Source organism: Suillus paluster (assembly GCF_016628075.1).
Source record: "Suillus paluster strain FC165 chromosome Unknown EDB91scaffold_1, whole genome shotgun sequence".
Lineage (NCBI taxonomy): Eukaryota > Fungi > Basidiomycota > Agaricomycetes > Boletales > Suillaceae > Suillus > Suillus paluster.
Genome location: NW_024537561.1, coordinates 539,136 through 551,859, shown reverse-complemented (window position 1 = coordinate 551,859; position 12,724 = coordinate 539,136). Strand labels below are relative to the sequence as shown.

Here is a 12,724-nt window from a genome sequence, read left to right as displayed (position 1 = left end):
ACTGTCTTGTAGACAGTCGACATGCCCGTGTCAATAGACATCGTCCCCTTTTCAGATTCTTTAGCGTTGTTCGGAGATGCAGACTTTTCGTAAGCTAGAACCGAAGACGAACGTCTCACTTGTGCTGATAGACTTCGCTAGATCTGCCTTCTCTCTAGCAGGCCATGTATCGGTCTCGATCAGCTCACCTTCGTTCATGTTCCAACGTCGGCGGAGCACAACGCGTGCTCTGCTGCAGTCGCTCACCATTACATTTGAGGGACAGTCTGAAGTAATCACCCCAGACATTGGGTATGCCCCTTTGCGTCTCTGCTCCATCACTCGCGAGCTTTTAAATGGCGAACCTGTCGACCTCTCCAACGAAGGACACGAAGATTCCGATAAGCCCTGCTCTTGGAATGTCATTTTTGACATCCCTGTTCCCGGCTGGTTGCCAACCACGTCTACATACGGAGATCAAGGCGCGGTTGAAGCCGGAACGCGCTACGCCTTGTATGCCACCGCAACTTTTATCTATCTCGAGGATGGCAGCTCCTCCATTTTCAGCAGCTTTTGTTCACCTTTCAACGGTCGCACCCGCACAATCACTGCGCCAATATGTCCTATCACTCTCACTCGTTTTATTGAGGTCCCTTCGGCCCCCTCGTCATCGTCTTCTTCCACCTCTATCTTCCCGATGGCATTGTTCATCGTCGATGCACAATCAGGGCAAGATAGCACAGAAACACATGCAAAAGCTATTCCCCCTGAAGTTTTGAAGAAGATTCGGGTCGTCGCGTCCATTCCCAACGCAGTAACAATGGATGAGACATCCGTTCCTCTCATCCTGCGTTTACAAGGCAATGAACTAAACGCCTCGGAGCGAGAGCGCCTTCGCATAACTGATTTCACTGTTGACGTTGAACAGATTGAAACGTACAGGTGTGCTGCACTATTGTCTATCCCTTATACGTAGTACTAACGACATGTCTATCTAGGAGCACTACTTCCCTTGATCGTGTAACTCGATTCATGGTCCCACCTAGGGCACAACAACCTCCATCTGTCCCCCTTCGGAATGCACATTCGTTGCAGACCCTTTATGATGTCGGTCTTCTCATAAACCCGTATCCCTCCAGGTCCAGCACCACCCGCTCGTTCTCCCTCTTCGAACCCTCGAATTCTGGGAAGTATATCATTTCGGGTGACGGTTACGTCTTTGCGCATGACTCTCCAGATGGTGATGCGATCAGCCCTTCTCCATCGGAGAACTGGTATGTGCTCGAGGCAAGCGTGCCTTTGGCACAGGAGCCCCACCGATTGGATTGGGCTGGGCCCTGCAACCGTCGCATCTCTGAAAGTAGTCCTCTGTTCAGTGTGTGCCACATGATGCATATTGCGCTTCGGTGCGCCTACGAACATCCCGATGGCGATGTTGTTTATGAACGCCTCCACTTTTCACTGCCCATGCAGAACGTGCGGGTGCCTGCCCCAGTAACTTCGTCCGCCGCCGATAGCATTCTGATCATCGAGGGTGCCATGGAGCTCCAGAAAAGCGCTCCATACAGCCAGAGTCTTCCCGCATACTCTCAGCTCTTCCACTCGAATGGAGAGCGCAAAATCGATTACTCAATTCCTCTTCCACTTTACGAACCTCCACCATCGGCTTCGTCATCTTCATTCACCCTCGATCACGATGACGACGATCGGAAATCAATCTCATAATTTTCTGAATTGCACATACACCAATACCGACACTCGCATCCCGAATCGAAGACATTAATATTGTCATGTAATAATGAGGCATTTGGTCCACCGCACTTTCTTTTTCTTTCGATCCATTGTCGTACTGCTTTTTCGTCCTGCTGATGCAGCTCTGCTTGTCCCTTGTTTTTATCTGCGTTGATCTAGTCCGCATACCAGTCATTCCTCGCAACCAATCTCGATATCACGAGTGTATCACCTCACCTCCTTATTTCGTACATCATGTAACAAACCTATACTGCAGTAATGGAATCTCGTCGTTATTGTCACCGTAAATCCCTGATCCTAGTCCTCAATTCTAGGCAACGTCTGATGTCGCTGACATTTTCTGCAACACTTGCCAGTGCTGTACTGGTCCTTCGCACCGAACAATCCACACTTCCATGCCTTCAAAGCCCGAGAGCCACACACGCCCTTCTTCGGAGTCGCCACAGCGAAGAACAACCGTCCCCGCACCACCTGTCTCAGAGCCCTCAACTACTGTGACAGCACGCAGCTCATCGGCAGCCTTCTTCCGTTCAGTATCCCCGTCTTCATCTGCGATATAGCTGATGGACATGTGCGGAAATGCTGGCGCTGAAGGCGATGCTCCATCCCTCTCAAGCGCAGCCATAATATGTTCATGCAACGCAACGAGTTCGGTCGTCTTCTTCACAGATATGAAGACAGATCTAAAATAATGATCGCCGACTTCAAGCTTCCGAAACTCGACTGGGATCGGACGCAAGGGAGATGGTAGGGCTGTTATAATTGTATCCTGCGTTGCTTTCCCTGAGCTTGCCAGTGTGATGTGAGGAATTATATTCGGATAGGAAGCAGCAGACACCGGCCGTGTCTCAGGCTGCTTTGGCAACACCCCTTGGATAAGTTGCAATTGGGCGGCATTGGGCACCAGCCACAGCGAGAGACCTGATGTACCCTGGTTTTGTCGAACTGCAACAACGAATAATGATATGAACTCACCCATCCAAATTTCAATGAAAGAAACAAATCTTGGGCAATCACTGTGTTTATGTGTACTAGCAGAAGAGGCAGAACGTCTAAATCAGCGCTACCAGGTAGCTGCAGAGTCCCTATTTGGATCCAACTCTGAGCAGACGATGATCAAGTATTTGCGTCCCTCAAATTTCAAAACGACCACTCCACTTCCTTCCGCATAAATTTGTACTCAAGAGTAGCGCCCGCTGCAGAAAGGTCTGCGAGCAGGAATAATATTTGTGGGGTACAGATATACAAAAAGTACAGATCATAGCATCGTATCCTCAGTTATCGCATTACTACATTGCACGAAGCAATCAACTATTGCAAGACCTAAACCTCAATCAGTGGGTCCACGAGACCCCAAGCTCACCCAGCTACTTTCCACCGCAGAAGCATCGCCGTCGCCAGAATTACTTTCCAAGTCAGCCTCAGAGCCTGTCTCATGTCCACTTATATCTTCAGGCTCAGAAAGAGGTTCAGTCTGCTCAAGTACTGGTGCAGCCGCCTCTGAAGCTGATGGACGTGGAGCTAAGGGTGAGCTGCTCGCTGTCAAGGAAGTTGATGCAGATGATGGTAGAAATAAGGACACCGCGGTAGAGGATGGAACGCTGGGGGCCACTTCTGGGACCGTGGGTGGCTGAGCAGGAGGCACTGGCAAGAGCCAATTGCGGATGCCAACCAATATGTGGGGTAGACTCAGCAATCTATCTAGCAGCACGCCAGGGAGGAATGACGCAAACGTGTATGTCCCTGCTGCGTGGACAACGATTGTTAACTCTCGTTTTTGCGTGGAAAGACGGGAAAACAACGAACCACCGGCACCAACAGCAAATCGGTCGCCACGAATCCAATCTCTAATTTTCTCATACCCAACGCCGACGCGGATGCCACAGATCGTTTTACTTGCCGTCGTAGTCTTTGTTCCGGCACTGACGACCCCGATTATGCTATTTATGAGGACAGAAATGTCTTCCGGTCTACGAGATTGACCCATGCTAGTTTCTCCAAGTGCAGTGAACGCTGGACCATAGGTTGCTTTCTCCGAGAGAGTCCAGTCGTCCATCACGTGTGGATTTGCAAGACCCGAAACGGGGGTTTCACCAACAACGCCCACATCGACAGCAACGATGCGGATAGAGTCCATTCCTTGTGCAACAGCAACTTCACGGCGTAGCACGTCCAACGCACGAAGAGTAGCAGCTGCGCTCATGGCGCTGACTCCGCCGAAAGGCAGTCCAACACGTGCATCAGCAGCGGGGAGACACACAATGATGGACTTGCGGCCACGTCCACGCTGGGCGTCTGCGCGGAGTAATGGTAGGAGTGCTTGGAGTGTCTGGAGAGGTGCAAAGTGCGTGGAGAGAAGATGCGGAAGATATGTACTTCGTAAAGATAGCTGTTCAATGGGGGTTGGCGTTGTATGAATAGAGGGAATTGGCAGTGTAAGTAGAGAAATGATGGAGTGGAGAAGGGGATGAGTGGCTGCATATGGGTCACCAGCTGCTGTGATTGGGAAACGCCGGGACAAAGTAGACGCAAGCGACCTAAGGAAAATTGGGATCGTGCCAGGCTAAATGGTGTTTGATTAGTGTATAAACTTGAAGAAGAGGCATGTGGTTGCACACCTCATTTGGGTCAAGGACAAGAGCTCGGACATATCCATGTCCCTTGCTTTCAATGCTACCGACAGCTTCCGGTGTGGAGACGCTAGTGATAACGATATATCCCTTCTGCTCAAGTTCGATGATAAGCGGGAGGCCCAGAGGGTGATCACCACCCAACACAACTGGGAAGATGTCAGCAATGGGCAAAACAAGTGAATAGAAGTACGCACCAACAACCTGCCGTTTCTCGGGAGTGACAGTAGTCGACCTAAGTCTTCTCTTATGAGCGTGCGTCATACGGAAGGTAGTGTAGCCAGCAAGTAGGCCAGCTCCAAGAGCTGTCACTGCTATGCCAGAGCTCTTCCATGGATGTTCTGTAATCCAATCACCAGTCTTCTCTATGAGGGTCCTAGGTAGTGGGGGTGGAGGCGGACGTGGAGGAACCTCGAATGCCCCAAGACCGGGGACATGGATGTCAGGGAATGAAGAGAGACCTGGTGGTCCAAAGCGAGAAATATCAACCCAAAGACGGTGAACGGCCTCTCGGATGTTTGGAAGATCAGGCGAGGCGGCCGTCAGAGAATCTGCCAGAAAGCGTTCGAGGGACTGAAAGTATTCCTCGACTTCGTCAATTGAAGGAACCATTGTTTGAAAATTGGCAGGAAAAGAAAGTGGAGAGTACAATCAAAGCCCACGCACGAAATGCAAGCCCTTTGAGAGCTGGCAGAGCTACTTGTTACTGATTTGTATCGATATCTCGGATTCTGCCTCGTGGCTAAGTATAGGGTCTACCGGACATTACGTGCCGCACTTGGAAATGTAATCAACAACTGTCAACCAGTACCTATGTTCCATTACAACACGAATATTTATATTCTACGACCACGAGGTATCAAAATGTCAAACAAAAAGAAGACCACGGAAGGCTGTCCACCACCACCCGCGATAAAGCACACCCCAACCTTCCTCCCGAATGATCAGTGTCGCGCAGTTGATAAGTCCAGTGTATTCATCTTCATTAGTTCTGAGTCTGAGAGGCAAGGACCGACGTCAAGATGGTCAACATGTTAATGGGAGATCTTACCTGACAGCTCCCACAGGATGATCTTCATCCGGTGTTGTATCCAGAAGAAGTATAGGCTGCCTCGCCTTGGCTTGGATAGACAGTCGAACTATCATAACTTCCAGTGGTGTGAGCACCAGAGCGTTAAGGACCAGTGAGAAAACGATGGCCCCAACCAAGAGAGGAATGCAGGATTTTACGTCCTCCCAATTCTCAAAGTGCTCCGGCATTTGTTTGATGACGAAAAAGTGGCGTAGTGCACTGGTGCCTACGATGTATAAAACCCATGAAGTGGTGGCCGCGAGAAAGCCTGGGATGACGAAGATGCGATAAGGGCGCTTTCTTTCAGTCGGAGAGAGCAATGCATCAAGCGCTCGTCGTAAGGAGAATGATGGGAGCTCTTCCTGAGTCGTCACAGCCCTTGGATGCTTTTCTCAGCCCATGAATGAACCAATCCAAAAAAGAACGCACCGATTGACCAAGACGGTCTCGACTACAGTTGCGAGAATTTTGATGGAAGAAACAATAGCAATGATAAGGATAGTACCCCGGTTATACTCCGCGATGTGAAGAAACGCAATGACCATAAAGGATGGGATATACATTTGCTCCCAGAACAGCAGGAAACCAAGGGTAGGGACTGTTAAGGAGAGAGATGATTATATGTCTCGAGAGCATGAATGCTCCAGGGACTTACGAATTCCTTTATACATCCCATCAATTCCCTGTGTAACAAGGAAGCGTGGATAGTCAGCGTCCAAGCACCCCGATGTAAATTTGCACACACCTCTTCTGTTTTGACTCGCTGCAACATGCCTAGCAACGACCGAGGCTGGGAGACGAGTTGTACATCGTCCACGGAGGGCAACTCTGAGACAGGCTGGGCCTTAGGAGTGAAGTTCGCCCGCCATCTTATCAGTGCTCCCTTTAGTGGAAACAGTAACGCCGCAAAGAAGAGCCTATAGATCATTACGCTACGATGTCAACGGTGGGCGGACTCGTGACGGGAGGTAATTTGTTAGTAGTATCCAAGTAGTATCATAGATTGTTTTGACTTTTTATACGAGTCAATAATAACTTTCTAGAGTGACAAGGACAGACCGCAAGGAACGGACCCGTGATTTATTGTGCCACGTCAGTGACGTCGCCTGTGCGTGTACATTGCTACAAGGCACTGCACAGCGTCTCAGGAGGTCCTGTGACTCCTGTGGGACTCTGGGTCCTTTCAACCTTGAACATGTACTCCCAAAAGTACTTACAATTATCTGGTGCGAATGGGATCTTTAGATTTGAAATGAAACCATGTGAAGTACTGACTCCGTGAACGGTTCAACGCTCATTCGACGATCGAGATGGCAGATATGATAGCAGGATTTGAACGACTGGTTAAGTGTTCTTCAATGCAAATTGTAAACGATACTGGCAGAAGCTGTACATGCCTATAGTCACTGCAATCAAAGGAAGCGGTTCGCGGCACTCGAAGCTTGAACGCCACAATTGATGCAAAATAAGGACGAGGTAGGTTAATGCTCCAACGCAGAATAAAGGACACATCCTCAGCTCTGCGAGAAAGACACACACAATCGCTCTAACACCATCAACCTCCAGTAGAATGGCGCGGGCCAAGCGGCTCATTACAAGCACCAGACCCGTTCGAACGTTCGAAGGTCATGAAAATGCCGTCGTCGCAGTCGCAGCTTTCCCTGATAGACGACGTATGGTGACGGGATCGTATGATGCGACACTTCGTTTGTGGGACTTGACGGAAGGTGAAGAAGTTGAAGGGGCATAGCAGCAACGTAGAGGGGTTGGCGGTATCACGGGACGGGCAATTTATCGCGAGTGGTGTAGAGATGGAGAGATGATCGCCTGGCACAGTGGCACCGACGGATCTAGGCTAACGCGAGCCATCGCCGCTCATTCGTCGTATCTGTTCACGTTAGACTTTTCTCCAGATGACGCAACGCTTGGTTAACCGGTCCATGGGACGAAATGGCAAAGCTATGGAACACCGAAACATGGCAACTTCAAGGAAACCCAATGAATTATTGCGCTGCTCCCTACAAGCAAACAATTGTTTCAAGTTGCTGGGTTCGCTATTCACCATCTGGTGGACATCTTGCCATTGCAACAGAGAACGACATTCAAATATGGAATCCAGGCAAGAGGAAGTGTATCACAACTTTCAAGGCTTATGCAGCAATCGAAGATGCGTTCAATAACACACTACAATGGACACCAGATGACACACGCCTTCTCTCAGCGGGCTCAGATCGCGATGCAACAATGCAAGATCAACCTGGCAGCAGGTCGGTGATGGCTGGGAAGGTCACAAAGCCCGCATTAGCGATATTGCCATTAATCCCACTGGCAGTCTTGTTGCCTCCTCATCTGATGACAAAAAAGTCCGCCTCTGGCAGCTCTTGGATCGACAAACCATCGCCATATTCAAGCACTCCGATGCAATCTACTGTGTCACCTTCTCCTTGGATAGCCACCACGTTCTCAGTGGCCCGAGGTGAAGACAAAAAGATATCAGAGTGGGCAGTACCTCGGGACACTTTGCCAGAGGTTGCTCCTCAAGCACAGGCACCTCAAATTATGACCCTTCAAATGAGCTAACTTCGATCGTGACGTAGTCTGTCGCCATACAACCTTCGTTGACAGGCTATATCTCCAAGGGCATGGCCCTCTGCAGACAAAAGCAGGTTCGGGCCGCAATGAAAGCATTTGATCTTGCATTCACGTTCACGAGCGGAGAGTCGAATCGTATCCTTTTCTTGATCAAGGCAGGTTATATTTTTTCTTACTTGTTCTGTGCTTTCTTACGTTTTTCAGGTCATTGCATTTTTAAATGCAAGTGAGTATGAAGAGGCAATGCTGCGCGTCGAAGACCTAGTTGCCACTCCCAATGCAGATCCTCTTCCTTGTCGTATCGTGGAAGTGACTATCCTGCGCTCAGTCAAACCCAAGTTTATGTGTCGACACTTTTTTTGTGCGTTTTGCATGTCAGGCATATCTATATGTCCGACTGGGAATCATTTCTCTAGATAATGCGCGTTACGATGAAGCTGTTGACCACCTTACTGCCGCTGTCAACGCTAGCAATTTCTTTTTTAAACCAGCAATTCATTCTATGTACCAGGTATTTATCGTGATACGTTGATATGATCCCATAAAATCACTTTCATGTACAACTTTACTTGCAGCTTTTCGGGTGGGACCTCAAGTCTTTGTGGCAAACCGCAAACCAGCAATAGTGCCTCGCACTCCTTCATGGTGGTAGATTTGGACAAGCCATCAAATCATACCAATCCGTCATGGACAAGAGTGATGAAACTACGCAGGCTAGCTTACGGGCGTGGTTCAGTGGTAAGTCTTCAACAGTGTTACCCATGATACAGTCCCTACCCGACCCATACTCAGCTTTCAAGTAAAAATGAAGGGCTACTTATGTAGATACAACCCTCGCTGCAAGCGGCACTTGTGCGTTTTGAAACACAGAGACCTTTGAACAGCTTACTTGTAACTCAAGATTACCTGCAAACATACATATCCTTTTTGTACTCGTATCGTATACCAGCTCATGCACGAAAGCAGATCAAGATTCTACGACTTGCACATGCCACCACTTGCAATGGTTGCCAATGTCCAACTCAGTGCTCGATCTCGAATAGCACTGTCAAAAAATGTGAACTTTAATTGTGTTTTGTCCAAGTTTTGTCACATGATATTCACATACTTGGCAGGCCCCTATATTTTAATCGAACTCCTTTGCCATCCACAAAGCAAACACAATAGCTGCCCAGTCCACCACCCTCGTACGACGAAATTTCGAGACCTGTTTCAGTAAATTCTGTTCAATGCAAACGACCTATGTTTCTTTTTTACAACTCAAGCGGAAACATTGTACTATCACAGTTCACACTGCACTGCAAATTGGTGGGGGAGACGACACAACTACAGGAGGCATGTTTGATACAGAGCACTATCCTGTCATCCTGGACAACATCCCGATATCGAGGACCACACGGCGCTGTATTGGACGATTGTAATAATCGGCGAGAAGCCCTTTGGGCATTTACTAAATTAATTTACCGATTCTCGCCTGTCTGCACTTCCGACTTGCATCTTGTATGCATGACAGCTAACGAAAACGCGTCGTTTATGCAGCTAAATTTGGGAAGCAACATCAATCGTAAGTGCATGATACGGTTGGATACCACGTGAGCAAAAATCATACGACGCCAGCAGGATTTGAACCTGCGCTCGGAAACCGAAACAGATTTCTAATCTGTCGCCATAACCACTCGGCCATAGCGCCTTATGATCACAAGGTTCGCTTTCATTGACAAGAGCAACTTCATTCTATAGGAAAGTTGGGTTTGCTGGGATTCCATACATAACTCGCTACTGAACTCAGTACACGACGACGGACTTCTTCGTGCAAGTAGTAATCGTATGCCATGCAGGCATGAATTGATAGGGTTCAGGGCTGACGTCGCAAAAAGCATATGCGGATATAGTGATAATTTTGGTGCATGTACCTCCTCTATTCTACACGAGTATGTAGGAAGTACGGTGAGTAAGAAGCGCCTAGTTACCACCCATCTCCTTGGCGAGCTGCTCAGCCTTGGACTTGACGTCCTCGATCGTACCAGCCTGCTCGACACGTCAACGGACATCAATAGCAGACTTATGCATGTTGTACGCACCATGTAGAATGCAGACTCGGGCAGGTTATCATGTGTGCCGGAAAGGATCTCCCTGAAGGAGCGGATGGTATCCTTCAAAGGCACAAGTTTGCCTTCGTAACCCGTGAAGACCTGTGCGACTTGGAAAGGTTGCGACATGAAACGTTGGATCTTGCGTGCACGTTCGACCTGATCCGCTGTCAGCACCCATTTATACCTCGGTCTGTATATACACTAACCGTCAACTTGTCCTCTTCCGACAATTCGTCCATACCCAGAATGGCAATAATATCCTGGAGGGACTTATAGTCCTGAAGAATCTTTTGGACGGCGGTAGCAACGTCGTAGTGCTCCTGGCCAACGATACGGGGGTCGAGCATACGTGACTTGGAGTCAAGGGGATCGACAGCGGGGTAGATACCAAGCTCAGCAATACCACGTGATAACACAGTGGTGGCATCCAAGTGAGCGAAAGTGGTAGCAGGAGCAGGATCAGTCAAATCATCAGCGGGCACGTAGACTGCCTGCACGGAAGTAATTGAACCCTTCTTAGTGGTAGTGATACGTTCTTGCCTATAGTCAAGGTCAAAATTGATATCATGGTGAGCACATAAATGGACATACATGCCACCCATATCAGTGGAGAGAGTGGGTTGGTAACCGACGGCGGAGGGAATACGACCAAGTAAAGCGGACACCTCGGAACCAGCCTGAGTAAAGCGGAAAATGTTGTCGATGAAGAGCAGCACATCCTGGCCTTCCTCATCACGGAAGTACTCGGCGATAGTGAGGCCAGTAAGAGCCACACGAGCACGGGCACCAGGGGGCTCGTTCATTTGACCAAAGACGAGAGCGACCTTGGAATCACCCTCGAGGTTGATGACACCAGTCTCAATCATTTCGTGGTACAAATCGTTACCCTCACGAGTACGCTCACCGACACCTATTGAAAGAGGATAATAAGATCATGATGCGACACTAAGTTTCGAGTCTAACTTACCGCAGAAGATAGAGAAACCACCGTGAGCTTTGGCAACGTTGTTGATGAGTTCCTGAATCAAGACGGTCTTGCCGACACCAGCACCACCGAATAGACCAATTTTGCCACCACGAGCGTAGGGAGCAAGAAGGTCAACGACCTTGATACCAGTCTCCAAAACCTCGGCGGTGGTTGACTGGTCGACGAAGGGAGGAGGATCGGCGTGAATTGGCGAGAGTTTGACACCCTTGATGGGACCACGCTCGTCGATGGGCTCACCAATGACGTTCATGATGCGGCCGAGAGTTGCGGCACCAACAGGAATTTGGATGGGAGCACCGGTGTCGACAACCTTTTGACCACGGACGAGACCCTCTGTACCGTCCATGGCAATGGTACGAACAGAGTTCTCGCCGAGATGTGATGCGACCTCGAGGACGAGACGTCCGCCGTGGAAATCCTGAACCTCCAGCGCATTGAGAATGGGCGGGAGAGAATCGGTCTCAAACTGAACGTCGACGACTGCACCAATGACGGTTTTCACAGTCCCAACGGCTCCCGTCGCCTCTGTTGCATATGTACGAGCTATGATATGTCCCGAGTTCGTCCGGTTCGAATAAAAGACGCGAAAAAGCCAATAGGACACGGTCAGCGACATAAAGGATCACTCTCAGAGTGCCAACTCACCGAGTTGGGGTGCCGAGGTACGGGAAGGACGAACAGCTGCGTTTTGTTTTGGCGCGGAAGAAGGAACGGCGGCGCGCAACAATGAAGGAGTTACGGTGTTGATGAACCGGGAGTTCTTTGCACCATTGACTGCTCTCCGTGAGATACGGGTGACGCCGCGAGCGGTAAGCATTGCGGCGAACGACTATGAAACGAAGACGACAAATGTAATGGTTTGAGTCCAAGAAATACCTTCGGCAACTTACGAAATTAGACTCCCTCCGAAAATTACCGAAGTGGTAGTGGGCAATGCCCGCAAACAAACTGTCCCACTTATATAAGCAAAAACCCCCTATGTCCGCTGAAAACATGGCGCGAGGTTGTATAACAGTAATTACAGCTACTAATACTATGAAATGTTGTGTATTTATGCCACTTATAACTATTCTGCTCGTATAGTGACTGTAGTAGGTGTGGCAGTATGTGCAAATGTGTGAATAATACTGTAATAAAGGCATCTAGTGTCGTCGTTGAATTACTATGTTAATATTTGACTTATGAATTGATTAAATTGAGGAAATTAACTTCGTCGTCAAGTGATTCACCACGCCGTCGCGCTTCATAGCGCTCGACAACCAATAGAAGCACCTGGAAGCGTACATGCTTACTACTTAGGGGAGATTTCTTCGGGATCGTCTTCTCCTCACCTAGGAGACGGTGAAGCTCGAGCTGATCTTTGATAGGCTGATCAAGCATTGTGTTGAGCAACGTATCGTCAACAACGATATTGAGCGCGGAAAAGTACTTGGCCTTTGTACAGGCAGTCGCGTGAGCTTCGCGCACTTGATGCAACTGGTCCTGGGTGTATATGAGCTTCTCATTTGAAGCAGCCAATTGCTTCTTGAGAACCTTGACATGCTGTGGGAGCTTGCGAGGGAGTCGTGCCTCGTGGAAGCGGTATCACTGGGATGTTCTCCTTGTTACGAAGACACTT

General features: G+C 49.1%; 6 protein-coding genes and 1 non-coding gene across 7 annotated transcripts; 2 read left to right on the top strand and 5 right to left on the bottom strand.

Moving 5' to 3' along the window:
* Positions 1 to 21: 21 nt before the first annotated feature.
* On the top strand, positions 22 to 2,029 carry EDB91DRAFT_1260538 (uncharacterized protein; the record flags this gene model as incomplete). The annotated part of the gene is made up of 3 exons (XM_041324406.1): positions 22 to 89; positions 142 to 923; positions 956 to 2,029. 3 exons carry the CDS (start codon positions 22 to 24, stop codon positions 1,702 to 1,704), a joined length of 1,599 nt encoding a protein of 532 aa, XP_041184207.1. The 3' UTR covers positions 1,705 to 2,029.
* EDB91DRAFT_1092354 (2',3'-cyclic-nucleotide 3'-phosphodiesterase) lies at positions 2,020 to 2,862 on the bottom strand. The gene is made up of 2 exons (XM_041316734.1): positions 2,707 to 2,862; positions 2,020 to 2,652 (listed from the first exon to the last, which is right to left on the bottom strand). The coding sequence occupies exons 1-2, from the start codon at positions 2,708 to 2,710 to the stop codon at positions 2,042 to 2,044; spliced, it is 615 nt and encodes a 204-aa protein (XP_041184206.1). The 5' UTR covers positions 2,711 to 2,862; the 3' UTR covers positions 2,020 to 2,041.
* A 38-nt stretch (positions 2,863 to 2,900) lies between these two features.
* EDB91DRAFT_11830 (uncharacterized protein) lies at positions 2,901 to 5,159 on the bottom strand. Its single transcript, XM_041320463.1, has 3 exons — positions 4,559 to 5,159; positions 4,350 to 4,510; positions 2,901 to 4,294 (listed from the first exon to the last, which is right to left on the bottom strand). The coding sequence occupies exons 1-3, from the start codon at positions 4,971 to 4,973 to the stop codon at positions 3,062 to 3,064; spliced, it is 1,809 nt and encodes a 602-aa protein (XP_041184205.1). The 5' UTR covers positions 4,974 to 5,159; the 3' UTR covers positions 2,901 to 3,061.
* EDB91DRAFT_11797 (mitochondrial carrier) lies at positions 5,101 to 6,601 on the bottom strand. Its single transcript, XM_041320441.1, has 5 exons — positions 6,179 to 6,601; positions 6,089 to 6,116; positions 5,863 to 6,031; positions 5,413 to 5,811; positions 5,101 to 5,358 (listed from the first exon to the last, which is right to left on the bottom strand). Exons 1-5 carry the CDS (start codon positions 6,359 to 6,361, stop codon positions 5,229 to 5,231), a joined length of 909 nt encoding a protein of 302 aa, XP_041184204.1. The 5' UTR covers positions 6,362 to 6,601; the 3' UTR covers positions 5,101 to 5,228.
* A 1,452-nt stretch (positions 6,602 to 8,053) lies between these two features.
* On the top strand, positions 8,054 to 8,633 carry EDB91DRAFT_1092335 (uncharacterized protein; the record flags this gene model as incomplete). The annotated part of the gene is made up of 2 exons (XM_041316733.1): positions 8,054 to 8,180; positions 8,230 to 8,633. Coding segments are annotated over exons 1-2 (317 nt in total), but the record flags the coding sequence as incomplete, so codon positions are not given.
* A 1,000-nt stretch (positions 8,634 to 9,633) lies between these two features.
* Positions 9,634 to 9,715, bottom strand: EDB91DRAFT_t1. The gene has a single exon. It is a non-coding gene; the product is annotated as a tRNA-Ser (tRNA).
* Positions 9,716 to 9,839: 124 nt separating this feature from the next.
* Positions 9,840 to 11,990, bottom strand: EDB91DRAFT_1325437 (ATP2, beta subunit of the F1 sector of mitochondrial F1F0 ATP synthase). The gene is made up of 6 exons (XM_041325201.1): positions 11,752 to 11,990; positions 11,086 to 11,649; positions 10,710 to 11,028; positions 10,325 to 10,658; positions 10,107 to 10,274; positions 9,840 to 10,053 (listed from the first exon to the last, which is right to left on the bottom strand). Exons 1-6 carry the CDS (start codon positions 11,921 to 11,923, stop codon positions 9,988 to 9,990), a joined length of 1,623 nt encoding a protein of 540 aa, XP_041184202.1. The 5' UTR covers positions 11,924 to 11,990; the 3' UTR covers positions 9,840 to 9,987.
* Between the last annotated feature and the right edge of the window lie 734 nt (positions 11,991 to 12,724).

Bases quoted from the DNA above. Each gene is read 5' to 3' on its own strand.
- EDB91DRAFT_11830 (XM_041320463.1), bottom strand. From the start codon at position 4,973: ATGGTTCCTTCAATTGACGAAGTCGAGGAATACTTTCAGTCCCTCGAA. The intron at 4,511-4,558 runs GTGCGTACTTCT...ACATCTTCCCAG, and splicing joins CGAGAAACGGCAGGTTGTTG to TTGTGTTGGGTGGTGATCAC. The intron at 4,295-4,349 runs GTGTGCAACCAC...AACACCATTTAG, and splicing joins TTGTCCTTGACCCAAATGAG to CCTGGCACGATCCCAATTTT.
- EDB91DRAFT_11797 (XM_041320441.1), bottom strand. From the start codon at position 6,361: ATGATCTATAGGCTCTTCTTTGCGGCGTTACTGTTTCCACTAAAGGGA. The intron at 5,812-5,862 runs GTGCGTTCTTTT...AAAGCATCCAAG, and splicing joins GAGACCGTCTTGGTCAATCG to GGCTGTGACGACTCAGGAAG. The intron at 5,359-5,412 runs GTAAGATCTCCC...CTTGCCTCTCAG, and splicing joins CATCCTGTGGGAGCTGTCAG to ACTCAGAACTAATGAAGATG.
- EDB91DRAFT_1325437 (XM_041325201.1), bottom strand. From the start codon at position 11,923: ATGCTTACCGCTCGCGGCGTCACCCGTATCTCACGGAGAGCAGTCAAT. The intron at 11,650-11,751 runs GTGAGTTGGCAC...GACATATCATAG, and splicing joins TACCTCGGCACCCCAACTCG to CTCGTACATATGCAACAGAG. The intron at 10,054-10,106 runs GTGCGTACAACA...CGTGTCGAGCAG, and splicing joins CCGAGTCTGCATTCTACATG to GCTGGTACGATCGAGGACGT.